The sequence below is a fragment of the Tinamus guttatus genome, unplaced genomic scaffold (assembly GCF_059628265.1).
Source record: "Tinamus guttatus ecotype Peru unplaced genomic scaffold, ASM5962826v1 Tinamus_guttatus_pri_ptg000492l, whole genome shotgun sequence".
Classification (NCBI taxonomy): Eukaryota; Metazoa; Chordata; class Aves; order Tinamiformes; family Tinamidae; genus Tinamus; species Tinamus guttatus.
Window position 1 is genome coordinate 714,940 of NW_028289026.1, and position 17,888 is coordinate 732,827.

General features: G+C 38.2%; 1 protein-coding gene across 1 annotated transcript; it reads right to left on the reverse strand.

The window, feature by feature from the left end:
- Positions 1 to 986: 986 nt before the first annotated feature.
- Positions 987 to 17,760, reverse strand: RAD21 (RAD21 cohesin complex component). Its single transcript, XM_010220304.2, has 13 exons — positions 17,589 to 17,760; positions 14,698 to 14,827; positions 13,075 to 13,174; positions 11,808 to 11,914; positions 10,673 to 10,876; positions 10,107 to 10,232; positions 9,803 to 9,925; positions 8,326 to 8,549; positions 7,865 to 8,033; positions 7,368 to 7,519; positions 6,250 to 6,399; positions 4,763 to 4,846; positions 987 to 2,704 (listed from the first exon to the last, which is right to left on the reverse strand). Exons 1-13 carry the CDS (start codon positions 17,730 to 17,732, stop codon positions 2,513 to 2,515), a joined length of 1,905 nt encoding a protein of 634 aa, XP_010218606.1. The 5' UTR covers positions 17,733 to 17,760; the 3' UTR covers positions 987 to 2,512.
- Positions 17,761 to 17,888: the final 128 nt, after the last annotated feature.

A 17,888-nucleotide genomic window follows, 5' to 3' on the forward strand; every position in this document is an offset into this window, starting at 1 on the left:
TTTTTTTTGGAAGCACCTCAGTATCTTTGTAAAAAGCAGCAGTCCTACCAAAGGAAACCAGAACGCAGTGCACCAAACGGCCTTTCTGCACCTCCCCATCTTTGCGCGCGTACAGACAAGCAGTGAGGAAACGCGTTACTTGTCGCTGTAAGAGGCACGAGGAATCGCTCCCAGTTCCCAGCGCCGCAGCAGGCCGGGCGCCCGCGGGCGCCCGCGCTGGCGCAGCAGGAACGGCCCGTGTCCCACGAGAGCCGCAACGCGAACGCCGGCCCAAGCGCTTCCCCGCGCAGCTCGCTCCGAGGCAGCCGCTCCCGCGCGGAGCCCGGGAGTTGAGTCATTTTATTGGATCCAGGCTGGCTCTCCAGCTCCCGGCGAGAGCAGATGTCCAACAGCATTAACGACCGGGCTCCGCACGAGCTCGCAGGTAACCGAGCGACTCCACGGGAGCGCCGCTGCTCCTGCAGGCCGGGATCCAAGCGTCTAGACCGACGAGTAGCACTTGTGTGATCAAAAGCACAAACATATACCCACGCGCAGAGGCAATTCCAGAAGCAAGTGAGCAGCTAAAAGAAGCCAAGCTGAGTATGTTTTGGCATTCAGAGCGGCCTGGCAGTGGAGATGGATCACATTTTAGAGACAGTCTCCCCTAATTTTCCACACAGACATTCTTAGCATAGAAGGCTTGAGCAAAACCGCAGTACAGCCAGGAAAATAAGACATCTTCCTTCCTAACAGCAAGAAATCTCTTTAGTTAAGCCCAAAATCTCCAAGAGTTATACCATTTTACTTCCACTCCTAATATCAAAATAAGCAACCTGCAAATACTAGGCCCCTGCTACTAAATGAACAGTGTTCAAACAAGATACAGAGCTAATGCATAACAGCTTATAACACAACTTTTATTAGAAAAGTTATACATAACAGCATCAACTATTTTCAAGAATATTAACCTTGAAAAGCAACAAACAGACTAAAAATGTGTAACAAGAAACTAATGACCTTTTCTATATTTAAACATTCAAGTTATCTACAATGTCTCTTTTTACAAAGGGGAAAATCATGGTTTTACAGGCACATCATGTTGAAAATAAAGCTGCAGGAACTTTATACAATTAAGTCTGTCAAGGATTATTAAAACATGGTCATTTTTTAGTCTCCGATTTGTCAAACATTCACATAATTTTACATCCGAGTATACACTGAAATTTCTGAGTCCCCAAATCATTTCACAAAGTGCCAACATTAAAACCAGAACTTTCAGTGTGAATAATTTTGCCCTAAAAAAAGTTAAGACAGGTTTCCATAATCAACATATTCACATAATTTCTGGTGCTACCTGGTCTAACAGCAAAGCTTCATTCTTTGTAGTAAAGCCAAGTGGGATTTTTTTTCTTTTTCAAAGCCAATAAAATATTTTGAACACAGGAGTGTGCATTATTGGAAAACCGATACTAAAACCATAAATACACCCAAAGAGTCATTAATACACTACACATTTAAGTGGAAGTGTGTCTGTCTGTACTATGATTCAAGTCTGCTGCCCTTTCGGTACAGGTGGTAACTGAATTTAGCATCTTTACAAAAGCAATCTACTCAACTTCACCCTATTCTTATCTTCATACCCCTGCTTAATAAAAATCAGATAATTTACAATCTAGGAGTTTTGTTTTAAAAAGTCTGTAGTTTATATACAGCTCTAACATACCTAAAGCATTCTGATATCTTAAAAGATTTAAATGAAATGACTAGAGTTTATTTGATGCTTATTAACAGTAATTAGCCATTATCAGTAGTGGACCATAATGAGGTGATGAGTGAAAAAGAATGTTTTTCGTCTAAAATGCCTAACAAATGTTCTGTCCTTTCATGTAGGTAATAGCTTCACTTAAAGGAAGTGCTTTCCATAGACACCCGTTTCCCCTTAGCATCAAGGGCTACAAAAATCTGACTGCAAAAACGCAGTGACAAAGCAAGCTGACACGTCAGGCACTACCTTTCATATTGGCAGCTGGAATGCAAAAGGATACTCATAAAGATCTAGGGAAGGGGGAAAAATCACTACTATGAGAAGCAGACTGAACATTTTAGACAAGTTTGGCAAAGTTTTTAATCAGACAATAGGTTGGCCATTCAGTTTTACTTGTATAGGTTAAAAAATATCACTGTTGAATCAAGCTAGTCAAATTATAGTAAGACATTTTCATTGATACTCAACATTACATGCACCAATATTGCACACATCTGCTCCAAGTTGTTAAAACAATCTTCATCTGGGTCCTTGAGCTGTCTGGTTTCTGCAGCTGGAACTCAAGCCACCCCCCTCCCACCCCCCCACAGCAGTTGCACTAAAAATTTAGGTGGCAAATTTAAAATACAATAGCCAAAAAAAAGAAAACCAAGGACTTTATACAGACAATAAAATCTAGATTTTCTGCAATGGTCTTGCGGGCCCTACAGATGGGGCAATACACATATGCACTAGTGAAACAGACACTAGCTCTGCTCTAACCATTCAAATAATATGAAATCTGGGACCAGGTGTTGCAACGATGTCACTGTATGGCTCCTCCTGCGTCAGCTCGATGGCTTGCTGTTTTTTAAGTACCAGGAAACTGTAGAATTTTGCAGCAGCTTGTTTTCTATTGGTATTTCTGCACAGCTCGAGCAAACTGATAGATTCTGCTCCAGTCTTTGCAAGAGCTCTCTGAAAAACACAGACATTGACACCATAAACAAAGAGCTACACACAAGAAAGTGTCCAAAACCCAGATTCTGTTCTGGCAGTGGCACCCCCAAATACCAGACACAGGATAGGGGCATTACACAATATGTACACAGAAATTTCTACATGGATCTTATTAAATGACACCAAGTAGATTTCCTAGGGATGTGGGAAAACCAGTCTTGAGTTTGTCTACTTACAATCACATAATGCTGTAATAACAGAAAATCCAATAGCCAGCCAGCCAACCTCTTTTGTTTACATGACAATTATTTCTCAATAGTCATAAAGAAATCTGCTTTAATTCTCAAATTAAAAATAGCTCCAAAAATAATTCTATTCCAGGATATTAATAATAATAAAAAAGTGCCAAGTGGTTCTTTAAGAGAGGCAAAATTTTCCCAAGGTGAAAGCCTACATATTTCCAAAAAAAACTCTTTTTGCTTGACATTTGACATTCACCATTCAGAAAGCACTTTTTTTTTTCCAAAGCATTGGCCAGACTGAAAAAAAAAATCACACACAAACCACAGGAAAATGCATCTGTTTGCTGCCTAGAACCACCAGTGATGTCTTCAATTCAAAACAGAACTGTCTACTCTGAAATATCTGTTAGATGAAAAGATACTAAGTTGGCCAAACCAAATTACTTCATATTAAACAGATCCCAACTTCAAATTTCACTACAGACTTTTAGACTTCAGTTACTTAGGATGATACTTTTGGGGGCTAGAAGTAAAAAACAACAACAACAACGACAACAACAACAACAACAAAACACCCAAAGCTAGACATGGTCCATCTGAAAAAAATCTGATGCTCTTTTCAGAAATCTATGAAGTGTTTAGAGAGAAAAAACAATTTGTATCAAGCTATCCCTTTAAATATATTTTTTAAATTTACGAGTATTTAAACTGGTGAAATTCCTGCAGACACAAAAAAGAACTAACGTGTGACTTAATTCACCTAATTACAGTGTAATATAAAATAAATTCAAGAATATTCAGGTGCTATAAAGGCTCTGTAGAAGTTCTAAATTAAGATTTCATTGTTTAGAGAGATAAACACATAGTTATTTTACTGGACCTCTAGCAAGCTTCCAGAAACCTAAATCTTCATATCACATTTTGGAGAAACTCAGCCCAATAACATTACCATAAAATCAGAGTTTATTGAAAACACAGCAGCATTTTTAATATTTGAGAAGCAGGGGAAACTTTAAAAATCAAAGCTAGCTTAAAAAAATGCGACTCAAACATTTCAGTGACATCAGAATTGCTAGAGCTGCCAAAACAATTAAAAAGAAAGGGGTGAAAACCCCAAACCAGACTAACAAGCCAATGTAGTCCAGGAACATAAGAAGTGTACACAGAGACCAATGCACAAATGGCAGCCACTCTACACTGAAGTCTGGGTTTGTGCTAGGGTTATTCAAATATCTTATCAGGGAAAAAAAAAAAAGAAAAAAAGAAAGGAAAAAAAAATCACTCTTAGTTCCAGAAAGAAAATCTGTTCTACAGAGATTACCTGTCAGTTCAGATTGACAGCTGCAGTCTGATAATGCAAACAGAAATGTGCACCTCAAATAAGGTCAGAGTTTCACATTTTGGGGCAATTTAGCCATCACAGCACAGAGGTTTTGAGATTAACTCAGCTGGCAGTAAACATTCTGCAACAGTTTTATTCCTACATCCTGAGTGTAGGAGTGCAGTGGCAGAAGTGCTAAGATTTCATTGCAACAGCACAATCAAAGGCAATTATTTAAGAACTTTAATCTCCATGAGTTCTACTTGGATACAGAATGGGACTAAGGTTGGAAAGTACTCATTAACATGAGCTAAAAAGTGAAAAAAAAAGAAACTTAAGATATTCTCTGAAAAAGTGACAATTGTGATGCTACTTAATCATTGCAAGTTAGCGTTTTTGTCTATGTCTGTAACACTAACAATACAACTCTCATTTAACCTTTTAGCGCACAGCAAAACCTTCAACAGGCACATCCGAAATGTACTTTAAGAGCAAGTGAAATATCACATGTACCTGAAGCCCATGAAGCATTTGCTGAGTTCTCTTATTCCATCTCCTTTCTTCTTGATCCTGATCACCCCCTGTACCATCTTCTTCCTGCAAGCAGCAAAAATTCAAACATCCACAGAAGAGCAACAGATCGTTTCATCCACTTAGTAATGAAAATAAAAAGTATTTGCGGTTATCAGTGCAGCTTTTCCTTCTTCACCAAGTTAGAGATGATTCAGTCAGAACAGTAAGACAGTTTGATTCACAGGATACAGCCAGGAGTGAAAGGAAATGGTACAGAGAAGGACAAATATTTAAGTTCATGTAATTAGCACATTCTCTACCAAAATGGTTGCATCTCAAGAGGTCCTGCTGACACAAGCGTGAGCAAGCATGTACATACAAGTAAAGGAAGAGTTCAGTGACAAAAGCTGAATGAGGAAAAGATGCTTTAGTCTAGCCTGGCACTGTTAGTATTTAACATTGATATCAACAATGATTTTATTTAACAACATTAAGAAACAACCATTCTCATTTCACTGTGAAAACAGAGCCATTACAAAATAAAATAAATTATTTAGAGCTGCAAGGGCAGGTTACTGCAACAACTAAATGCCTCTGTTAAGCCTAATGAAGCATTTGACCTACAGAGAATAGTGCTTATTCACAGAAAATGTTACATATTCAGCCTTTAAATAAAAGGTCTGCATTTAAAATTAGCAATTAAAAATGCCATGAAAACAACACATGCTAGCAAGGTCTATTTTGTTTTAAATCTTAACAATAAACACTATTAAGTGAAGTGAAAGGAAACAAAGCTGAATGAACTCAGGAACTACAACGACACAGAAGAATCATTTGCTTGGTCAAATTTTCTATTTTCAACATTAAGTTAGCACACATTTCCTCCTTTTCACTATATTATAACATAGTATTTCTCTGCACACAGCAACAGCTTTTTACAATGCTCCCTAGCAATAGAGTCAAATCCTCTAAAGCCGTTCATGGTTCTTTGTATGGGTGACTCACCACACAGAACTCCACATGTCCAGGCAATAGTAAAACATTTAAATTGCTTAAGCAAATCCAATTTTACATGCCTTTTTTGACAAATAAAAACAATCAATGAAGTCTGAGTTCCACAGATTATTAAATATTCTAACTAAGACAACTTCGGTGATGGCACTTCAGGAGATGAAACATTTTCTTGAGAAAATCTGCTTGTATGAAGTAGCAGGAAACATTTACAATGAAATTACAAAAGTAATTTCAATGGAGAAGCTTAACCAAACAATACATGAAAATAGGAGCACACTCCAACTCAAAGTAGGAAGTATATTCAGTTTTTAAACGGTCAAGGGAAAATTTTAGATTTTAAGATCAAACTTTTGAGAGCTTACCATTTCCCAAGGAGTGACTGAAAATGACTGATTAGTTATTATATTTAATAAATCCAAAGTTAAGCAGTGCTGAGGGGAACACTCCAATTCTTTCTACAGGTCAGTTCTTACCTCCTCCTCCTCTTCCTCTTCTTTCTCCTTTTCCTTCTCCTTCTCTTTTTCTGGCAGAAGCTCGAGCTCTGGTATTAGCTGGCAGATATTTTGGGGCTCTTCTGGAGGCATTTCTACAGGTGGTATTTCTAGTTGTTGTGCTGGTGGATGCTTTAAGAATAAAAAACAGTTAAAGGAATAGCATTACTCTCAGTACTTTCACAACTCTAAGTTGATGCTACAAACCAGTTCCACAAAATACCATACGTAATCCAGGTCTCACTGTCTCTCACATGTTCCAAGTATTTGGAAGAACATTTTTTCTTTCTTTTGCTCTCCAGAAATGCATTTTTAAATCTCTAGATTCGACTCAAAAGAGCACAGCCAATTCCTATTTCATTTACAGACAAGGCCAAAAGAAGCAGCAACAGAACCCACTCCTCTCACAAGATTTTTCTTTTTTAGTAAGGCAAGTAACAATTAGCACTCTAATTCAGTGCTGAGGAAATTGTTATCTAGGAAACATTATAAGGTTTCAACAAGAAGTTTGTATAAATACAAGAAAAATAATGTAATTCAGGACTATTCTCCCCACGTCAGCACTCAGAAAGAAGTGCATCTTTCATGTTGCACTCATCTCCAAACCCCTTTCCCCAGCTGCAGCTTTCCTCTTTCACAGCTCCACAGCTTTAACAGGAGGTAGAAAGGAACTAGTTTCCAGCTCTAGCATAAGTCAACCAGGAAACGCTTCCTGAAGATCAAAGCTGTCACTTGACCTCTTGGCCTCGGAATACAGGAATTACCTTTAAGAACTATAAGCTCGTGCAGTCAGCACCATTTTTTCTTTGTCATTGAAACCAGTTTGTATACACTTGTCACAACACAATCACTTGACAGCTTTCTAAGCAGTAGACTTTGCTTTCTTGAAGCCTTTTTTTGCAGAGTGAACTAGTGCCACTTCTCTGTATTATCTATGTTCAAGGTGAAATCTTACTAAAGCATTTAAGAAACAACACCAAAACAGCTACCCAGGGACAAAGATTCTGGTAGATTCCAATGTTCCTCAGAACACTACAGAAAGGGAGTGCTTCAGATCTCAATTCCTGCTCAGAGAAACCACCCAGCATGACCCTACTCACGGGTAACACAGGTTCAGGCTCCACTTGCTGCAGTTTGCGTTTTACACCTGTAGAAGGGGGTGGAGGTGGCATAACCGATTCTTCCACATTGGTTCTGCTGCCTTCCATCATTGAATCTTGTAAACGACTTGGTTCTTCTATAATAGGTTCATCTATATTCCACAATGAAAACAGTTTTAGATACTTTGGTACACTTTAAAACTATGTTATTAAGACAGATTTGTTATTCAGCACGTAAATGGCTCACATAGCTTTTGCAGCAGCAACTTAAACTAACCAGTGCATATGAGCACACAGCCCTTTACACTGGATCAAACTGAATCTCTGAAGTTTCTTCTGTACCTAGAAAAAAGCTGTTTTTCAGTCACAGATTGTTTATCAAGCTACACAACCAATTGCAAAGCTCTGCACTTCAAAATCTTTGGTGACTTAATATAAAGCATAAAAGAAAAAAAATGTTCTGAAGGAAAGCAGAGAATCCTTAAAAAGCCACAAACCAATGACATCTCGTTGCTGCTGTTGCTGCTGCTGTTGTTGCTGTTCTTCTCTGGGAACCTCTGGGTTTTCAAAGTCTTTAAGGAACTCATCAAGGTTGTCAGCTTCTCCACCTTTCCTCCTCTTCCTTAGGTCTTCTGGGACAAGGGGTGTAAGACAACGAGTAAAGAGCTAGAGGGGAAGAGTTTGATTATTCACTACTGTGGATTTCAGCATCCTCTCCATTTCATTTCAGATCAATTATTGATCATCCTCCCTTTCCGATTCTTGTTCTACTGTAACATGTAAAAATACCAATTTTCATGCATTTCTGTAAGTGACAAACAGTATGTGTTGGTGAGCTCAGCTGCTTATTTTTTAACTTCATAACACTGGTGTTATTAATCAAATATTAATATTTATACACAAGAAATACAATTCTAAATAAAAGTTCTTTAAAAACGATCTTTCTGAAATACATTACCTTCAATAACCTATTGTTCCACAAAGGCTGGGCAGGCAGAGAGAAAAGCTTTTCAACTCCCCCAGTTTCTTTCCACATCATCAATTTCTTGGTGGGAGGTGCCAAGTCCAAAGTAGTAACAATATCGGAGTAGTCACTTAATTGGGCTCGAATAGTCTTGCTATCCAGCTCTTTCACACTGTCCACAATCAGCTTTCTCTTCCTCTTTGCTTTGGTTTCCTTGACTATAGAGATTTTTAAAGTAACATGGGTTAACTCAACCAGGTATCACACTGCAGCAAAAATGCTGCAGTTTGTCTATGTCATATTTGTCCATCTAGAGAGCAACCTCAGCACTACAAAGCAATAATAATAACTTAAAGAGAAAGAATAAAAACCTAAAAGCACTATAAAAATGTTGAGCATTATGCACACTGTCCCACAGCCTACCAAATTATCTGTGCATCTGTGCACACTGACAGCTCTCCTGGATGTCCCTTAACCTCCTTACTCGCCTCAGCTGCACAGGCCTCCCTCCCTCATGGCTTATCAGGATGGCTCTCTTCACAACAAACCCTCAAGATGAAAGATCCCTCTGACCAGAGCTAAGCGCTGCACCAAATCTTTCCCCTAAACCCTATCTGAACTTTTTTTTAGTGTTAACATGGATGGTTATCTTACCTGTACCTCTCATCCTGCTCTAGAATGAATTTAGTGCAAACAGCTTACAGCCTGGCCTTCCTGCGGCAGACCCTGAAGCTCTGGCAAACGCTGTCTTTGCTGGTCCCAGCTCATCAGCTGGGACCTCGGTAGCTATCTTGCCACCAGAGGGCAGTGCTAAGGCTTTCTAATTGGCCAAGGAGTAAATCAGGGTCTGGAGTTTAGTCTGAAAACACAGAACAAACTACATTTTTTTCCAGATCTTAACTTAAATAAAGCAAGGATCTGTTTATGTTGAACCAAATACAGTATCACATAGAATAAAATTTATCTAATTCAATATATATTCTTGAATTTTAAATGCAAAGATACTGTTCTTGGATTCAGCAATTCATTAAAGGCACAGATCAGCAGTAAATGAGCAATAGTATTGAATGAGCATTTACCCTGGAGTTAATGTTATCAGCCTAAGCAGTCACTCCTAGCTCTCAAGCACAGGGTACTGAGAATTCGGCTGCACTGTGGACACTGTTAACAGCAATGATGTAATGAGGTCTATTCCAAAACACCACATTTAAACACTTCTCTCAAAAGCTACAGAACCACGCGGCTATCCAGGCTTGCTGGAAAAGCAACAAAGCACAATTCTCCAAGACTGTCCCTGTAAACTACCTGACTGGAAAGCACTGGAAAACTAAAATTAGAATAAAAGAAATTCAATACTTGGTTATTGCTGCTAACTTTCTTTGGAAGTGAAAGACAAACAAGACTAGACTTCTGTTTCCACTTGAAAGCCTCAAACAACCTAAGTAAAATATTCTCAAATAAGTTTACTCACCAGTTATGTCAATAGGCTCCAGAGCAAAAGCTTCTTCTTCATTGGGGACAAGCGTTGTTTGATCAGTCATAGTTGGTAACGGTTCTACTGGATCTACTGAATCTGGGCTGTCTGGTCCACCCACTGCCAATTAGAAAAAAATAAATTGTACCATATTTCCAAACAAAGAAACTGTTCTCTCTCCTCTACCCTACACCTTAAAGTAGTTCACCATTTCATGTTTTTCAGATGAAGATTTTATGGAATTAGATTTCTAATTAGTTAAAAGCAAGTAATTCCAGATCCAGTGCTAGATCACACTCACTTGATACATTATCATCATCATCCATATCATCATGAGGAGGTTGCTCCGGCATCATCACTCCACCTTCTGAGAGCGCAGGTGGGTCATCAAAAATACCACCATCATTATTACTGAGAAGTTTGTCATCTGAAACAATTTTAAGAAACAATTAGCTCTGCATATAGAAATTCTCCAAGCATAAATAAATGTATAATAACACAGGTAAAAACAGTGTAAAAATTACATACAGATATATTTTGAATGCTGACATAAAAGCAGGATGTTTTTTAATGTACACTTTTCCTCAAATATTAGTTTACAAATAACCCTTATTAGAACATGTTGTCACATATTTGCATCTAACTAGATTCCTTATTACCCATGAGAAGCATTCAATACAATTCTCAGTGTTAAAATATGCAACAGTTAGTATCATTGGCACTATAGTAGGCCTCTCGAACCAGAATCCCAGTTGAGAAGGCACGATAGGGATCTCAGCACCAAAGGAAACCACCAGTTCTCTCACCTCCTACCACCTGAGGCAGAAGGCAGAACAGAGAGAAAATACGTTAATTTCTCAAACATACCCAATATTCCACCATCATTTCCTTCTCCAAAATTATCATCTTTATATTGGTCTTCATATTCCAGGTGATTAGCTTTTTCATTAAGATGACTGGTGCTCTGTTCAGGTTCCAGCAGAAGATTGGAAGCACTGGTGCTCACCAGCATGTCATCCTCAAATGCGCTGCCTTCTCTCATCATCTCACGATCATCCATCCCAAAGTCACCTGCGAGAACATCATTTCACTGCTTTAGGTGCCAAAGCACTGACATGTTAGACACTTAGCTAACCAAGCATAAAATGCTGAATCATTAAGACTAAATTTTGTCACTAGTTTGTTTAATTTTTCTCTTTCCAAAAGGCACCACCCTCTACCAACATCATGCTCTTCCTGTGATCATCTACTTGCTTAACCAAACAGTTAATGAAAAATACAAGAAATGTTTTTCAGCAATATGGTATCTCTTAACAGTTACAAAATATCTTTGAGTAATTTTTCTTTTATCAGTTTGCTCTGATTGTTACAAGACTCTTACATCTTAACTACACTGAAACCAAAGACTCTTCCACCTTATACTTTAAGTCTGGACTTACGTACCAAAAGCAAATTAAAGCAAAATTAAATTATAGGTTTTACTTTTGCTAAGATTTCAAATTTATGTATTATAACATTTGGGAAATCATTTATCTTTAGATATTCAAATGCAACTGCTTCCAAGCTATGATTCAGATCTTAGAATATTGAGCTTGAAAAGATGCTGAAAGAAGCATCAGGAAACCAGTCATTACTGTAATCACTCCAACTTCATACATATCGTACGTTGAAATGAAAATACACTTAAAATTAAAATAACGGTTGACTTAATATTCATATCAGGATTTTTAAAACTTCAATTAATACAGTACTTTAACAATTTCACTTGGATGAATATTTTGCTGCTTTACATAGGCAGCTAGCAACTTGTTGAATATTACAGAACAGAATTTTTGGCAAAAAAAAAATCTGCTCAATATACACTAAACATTAAACTTATGAAAACACAGCCAGTTTAGCCTAACTTGGCTTTGTACTTAGACGTTAACTGTAAAATGATATTAACAATATTATACACATTAACAACATTATATACATAAACATAATATACAAGACATTTTACCAAAGTCATTATCCTGGAGAATGCTGATGTTGCCTACTTCTTCCCTCATTGTAATTTCTTCCACTCTACTCTGGTTCAAACTGAACTGCTGGGCCACATCAATATCACTTGAAAAAACGGAAGGAAATTATTAAACCCCCCAATATTTAAAAAGTTAACAGTGGATAAAGCTTGCTTAGATAAACATGAAACTAACTTCTAAAATGTACACAATGCAGTCAGTGAAATAGCTGATGGTGAATCCAAGTAGAAAATACTACTCAAATTCTAAGATTTTTTTTTCCCCCACAGCTAAAATCTACCATTCAAAACTTTGTAAGCTTCTAGAAACACGGAGTAACCTTTCTTACTCCTCACTATGTTGTGGATACACTAATTTAAAGAGCCAAATTAATAAAAGAGAGCCCTCACCTTCAACTAAATTTCCAAAGTTACTAAAATGGTTTATTGAAAAGTATATCCAGTAAAAATAACAAGTTAATAACTTATTGGTATCTGAAGGTAAATTCCTTAGAGCACCATAGAATTGTTTAAACACTGTGAGGGTGTTGTTTAAACATACTGTGAGGGTGACAGAGCCCTGGAACAGGTTGCCCAGAGAGGTTGTGGAGTCTCCTTCTCTGGAGATCTTCCAAACCTGCCTGGATGCCACGCTGTGCCACGTGCTCTAGGTGTCCCTGCTGGAGCAGGGGGGTTGGACTAGATGATCTCTAGAGGTCCCTTCCAACCCTAAGTATTCTGTAATTCTTGAAACACAATGTATATTATAAATTGAACATAAACCAAATTTAACACCGTTAAAACAATCTGTATCCTAGATGTTCCTTTATACCCAAATCCACAGAAGAGCAGGATCATTTCCTTAAATATTATGAACTTTTCCTTTATACTTGTTACTATGCTCACAAGTAATTTTTTAATACTAAAAAGTTGTAAGAATTATAAGTGACACTATGGAAAGCCAATTAAGACCTTTCCATAAACCTCATCTTATCCACCTTGAGAATATACATGATGCAGTATGCCTTGTATAGCAAGCAGAAGAAAATAAAGATGCATATTTGAATATTTCAAAAGCTTCAGTAATAACGATAGTTTTAACTTCAGTTAAAATTACATACTAATATAAATTTGAAATCAATACAAAAACAATTACGTACTTCCTTGATGTACTAAAAGGCTTATGAGAACAACAATTAAAAAACAGCTTGTCCCTCACTAAAAAACGAACTACATTAAGACGAAATAAAGCAAAGCAGATGCTTACTCTAGATCAGGAAGGGGCTGGTCAAAATCATGGAACTCCTCAGGCAAGGTGATCGCATTGTAAGCGGCCTCTCTGTTCTCCTCAGGCAAATCCACAACCCCTGCAGAAGAACACTCAGACATGAGCTCCCATTCCTTACCAAGGCCTGCATTTTTTTCCTGCGCCTTCAGCATTATTCTCTCTGCACTACAGACACTAAGATACTTATCATCTTTAAGCAGATAGAAAGGGATGATAACTGTCTTTGAAAAATCGTTACATTATGCTAGTATTGAGCTTCAGTTTAAATTCAAATTAAATACTTCGTGCCACTGGTTTACCACCCTGGAAAACCTGCAGTTGAAAACTTCTTGAAAAGAACCCGGCAGTACTAATGATTGTGCAGCACAACACAGAGCTGCACCACTAACAAACGCCACACAGGCCACCATTAACACCATGCAAGGTCAATTCAGGTGAACATGCATTTTTGTTTTCTTATTGTTGTTGTTTGGGAAGAGCAGTGATAACATAGTTGCCAGAGAATGCTACAGAACTACTGTTCTCTGCTTCTGGTCATTTATATAGCCCAGCTAACTCAGAAAGTCCCCTTTACGATACTGTAACTTGGGCCACATATATACAAGTCTTCTGCATTTAAAATAGTTATATCCTAAACTGTATACATAATCATTCTCCTGAAAGACTTAGCCTGCTATTCAATGAGCATTCTCAGAGCATGAGTATTTGGCATCACACAAAAACTAATGTCAGCAGCAGGTCTTGTTCAATGGAAGCCAGAGGAGCCTCTTTCTTATTCAAAGCCTGAGATGTGAGGACACTGGAAGTGCATGGCAACAGTTTCAGTTCCTTCTTTACTGCACAGATCTCAGCTGTATGTTTTGCCTTCTGACCCACACATTGCTATTGATACTTCAGGGGCATTAATACTTCAGAAACTGCCTTTTATAAAGGACTTCCTGAAGTTCAGTTCTTAAATCTACTACGCTCATGAACTTGGAAAAGTAGAATGTGATTCAGAAGCTCTGAGTGTCCAGCAGTATCACTTATACAAGCCAGTTGGAAAAAAAAAAAAAGAACTTCTTAGGCTGGAATTAAAGAAAAGTATCATTTATGTCTAGGCCAAGTATTTTCACCACTGAATGGAAAGTCATGTCAGATATTAACACAGTTCTCACTTTTATGAAAAATCTTAACAGAGTAAGCAACAAGAGAGGGCAAGCTATATGCTCCACACACAAAAGGAAAGCACCTTTGTTACATACACATTACCGTTTAATTTTTCTCCTGAAATCTGAAATTAAAAATGCAAAACAGGTGCTACTATGCAAAAAATATATTTTGATTTTGCACCTGATGGCAAGGGAACCTTTTTTCTCAAGGGACATAAGTTTGCTTCTGAGTTTCTATTCAGTACATGCAACTAGTCTTTCTTAGACATGTAACAGGAGGTAAAAACCATCCAAAATATTCCCATCTCACTTAATACACTAAAAAACAGCTAAAAGTATAATTCAGAATCTTTACTGATCAGCACCAATAGGAATGCATTTTTCTTCAAAATTCAATAAAAATACATTTTACAGGGAGTAAACTCTTCAGACAATACTTGAAGACAGGTACCTGGACGAAAAGCCATCTTGATCTTAATGAAGGCCTCATTACAGTCTGCAAGAAGATATTTTGCTTTCCTGTGGTAGATTCTAACAACTCCTAACAGGAGATGTCCTGAGGTGCGAAGTGCCATCTTCACCTAAAAGTATAGTGTAAATCTGTGAATTAAATGTAGCCTTGTTTTTCTCCCTCTTTTAGTCAAATTTGTCAGCCATTGCAAGAATTTTTCAGTAACATGAAATATACAAAACAAGTATAAATGAAATTAGGAGAAAACTCTGAACAAATAAAGAACTAAAGGATAAGGTTCTAGATCACATTCTTAAATATGTTATGTATAACCCAATAAACACCTGTAAATTAAGAGCATCTCACTCCAGGAATTCCAAACATTGCTCTGACTGGTGGGAAAAAAAAAAAAAAAAAAAGACAAGACAAAACTTATTTCATGACATCACCTTATCACATCTTTTTTTACCTTAATCCTGAATATAGCGAAAAATTTCAAAAGCTGACAGCAAAACATGAAATTTATTCTCGCTCTCCATAGTTACTAGCTAAAACATAGGCTTGAAATAGTATCTAATTACTTATCATCTCCTGTTGACAAACTAAGTCCTTCACCTAGAGAGAGAAAAATGAACAGTGGAAAATTGGGGTTTCCATAAATAGGCAAATGGCACACTAACACAAGTTTCAGTTCCTTTAAAAGTGACCATCTCATCTTTAATGTCACTGCTTTAATATGTAATCAGAGTTTTTTGAGCTGCAGAAACAGTAAAACTGATGAAAGAATTTCAGGAGGGGCTCTCTTCAGTGTCTCAGTCCAAAAGGACGAGACTTGTCTTGACATGTATACAGAATAATTATCTCCTAGAAAAACCCCCAGAAAGGTGACTTGCAGGTTGTAAGCTCAAACTGTAAAATCTCAAATTTGTTTAATACATAATCCAGATGACCTTGCACAAAGCTAAATAGAGAAGAGTCTCTAGTGATTTTTACTTTTGCTCAGAGAATTCTGAAACCCACTAGCAATTATGGCTGTTATCTTTTTCTTTTTAACCTCTTTCACAGCTGGCGTGGAAGGAAATCATTTCTGCAATGGTAAATATCTTTGTGATTGTATTATGTATATTTTTCTTATACTAACAGTTCTTCCAGATCCAGAGTAGAACTACTAAAGCATTGTCACATTTGTATCAGCCAAAAACAAAAATAATGCAAAAAAAATCTCTTTTGTGAATTAAATCTGTCTTGAAGATATTCAAACATTTATCAATTGAAAAAAAGTCACACCGTATCTTTCCGTTAGTTCTCAAATGGACAGTTTTATTTTTATAAGTAGTAGAGAGAGAAAAAAAAAAAAAAAGCATATTCACAAACATGATACCCCAGAAGGCTGCGCTGCTGTCCAGAGGGACCTGGACAGACTGGACAACTGGGCGGTGAAAAACCTCATGCAATTCAACAAGGCCAAGTGCAAGGTCCTGCACCTGGGGAGGAGTAACCCCAGGCACCAGTACAGGCTGGGGACTGACCTTCTGGAGAGCAGCTCTGCAGAGAAAGAGCTGCTGTCGTCGTGGTGGACGACAAGTTGACCATGAGGCAGCAGTGTGCCCTCGTGGCCAAGAAGGCCAATGGGATCCTGGGCTGCATGAAGAAGAGCGTCTCCAGCAGGACGAGGGAGGTGATCCTGCCCCTCTACTCAGCCCTGGTGAGGCCACATCTGGAGTATTGTGTCCAGTTCTGGGCCCCACAGTACGAGAGGGATGTGGAGCTGCTGGAGAGATTCCAGTGCAGGGCTACAAGGATGATCAGGGGCCTGGAACATTTACCCTATGAGGAGAGACTGAGAGAGCTGGGCCTGTTCAGCCTGGAGAAGAGAAGGCTGAGAGGGGATCTAATCAGTGTCTATAAGTACCTCAAGGGAGGGAGTGAAGAGGATGAGGCTGGCCTCTTTTCAGTGGTGACCACCAACAGAACTAGAGGTAACCGCCACAAACTGAAGCACCAAAGTTCCACAGGAACTTAAGGAAAAAATTCTTAACAGTGAGGGTGACAGAGCACTGGAACAGGCTGCCCAGAGAGGTTGTGGAGTCTCCTTCTCTGGAGATCTTCAAAACCTGCTTGGTGCAGTCCTGTGCCACGTGCTCTAGGTGACCCTGCGTATGCAGGGGGGTTGGACTAGATGACCTCTAGAGGTCCCTTCCAATCTTAAGCATTCTATGATTCTATGAATTCCTCAAAATTTCTCTCCAACTTGGCAACAGCTATAGAATTGTTTTTTCTTCTAGTCTTGTCTCCATCTGTCGGCTTTCCATACAACCAGGCAAGAGACTAAAAGCTGCATTAAAGTAGGGCTTCTAACACTACTGCAGAGTATTTTTACCATCTGAGAAGCTATCCTCACTTAACCAACATCATTACATACTACTGTGTTTCTTTAGATCTTACTGTAACTAAGTAGAAACGTACCTCCTACTGAGGTCACAAAGCATGGACAAGAGTATTTCAGGTATTATTCTAACAGGTGCCATTAACAACAGCCCTGTAAGACAGTCATTATTAGGCCTTTGATACTTTTTTGTTAGGAAAGTCCAGCCTTTCTCTCTTCCAAACATTTGCTTCCAAATGATGCATGGTACTTCAAAATATAAGTCCTCCACTTACAAAGAGTAACATTTTATAGCCAAATGGTGCAAAACTCTAGCATTAGGAAACTGAAGGGAAAACACCCTTTTTAGTTAATGGAGTATTGCACACCTGAACTGACCTTTCCATCCTTTAAAATAGCAACATTAAGAATTTTACCTGCTGCAGTGATGTAAATAGCAACTGCCACCTATATACATAATTTGTTTTCAGTACAAGATAACCTTACATTAGTGTAAAATAGATACCTTTGGTGAGATGATGCTCTCCACGCTGCTCTCCAGATTACATTCAAAAACATGGGCTTTGGTTAACTTCTTATCCCAGTGGGCCGCCAGCCAGATTTTGGCCAGCGGCCCACGCTTGCTCAGAACAAAGTGGGCGTAGAACATGGTCCCAGATGTCTATAAAAGTGCAAATCTGTAACAAGAAAGGGAAATATTTTACCTTTTTAAGATTTTTTTTTCATGAGGAACATCCTTCTCATATGTGCAGTAGACAAAGGATACATTTGCTCCCCAACCATTTAGATTACTTTGTATCAAATA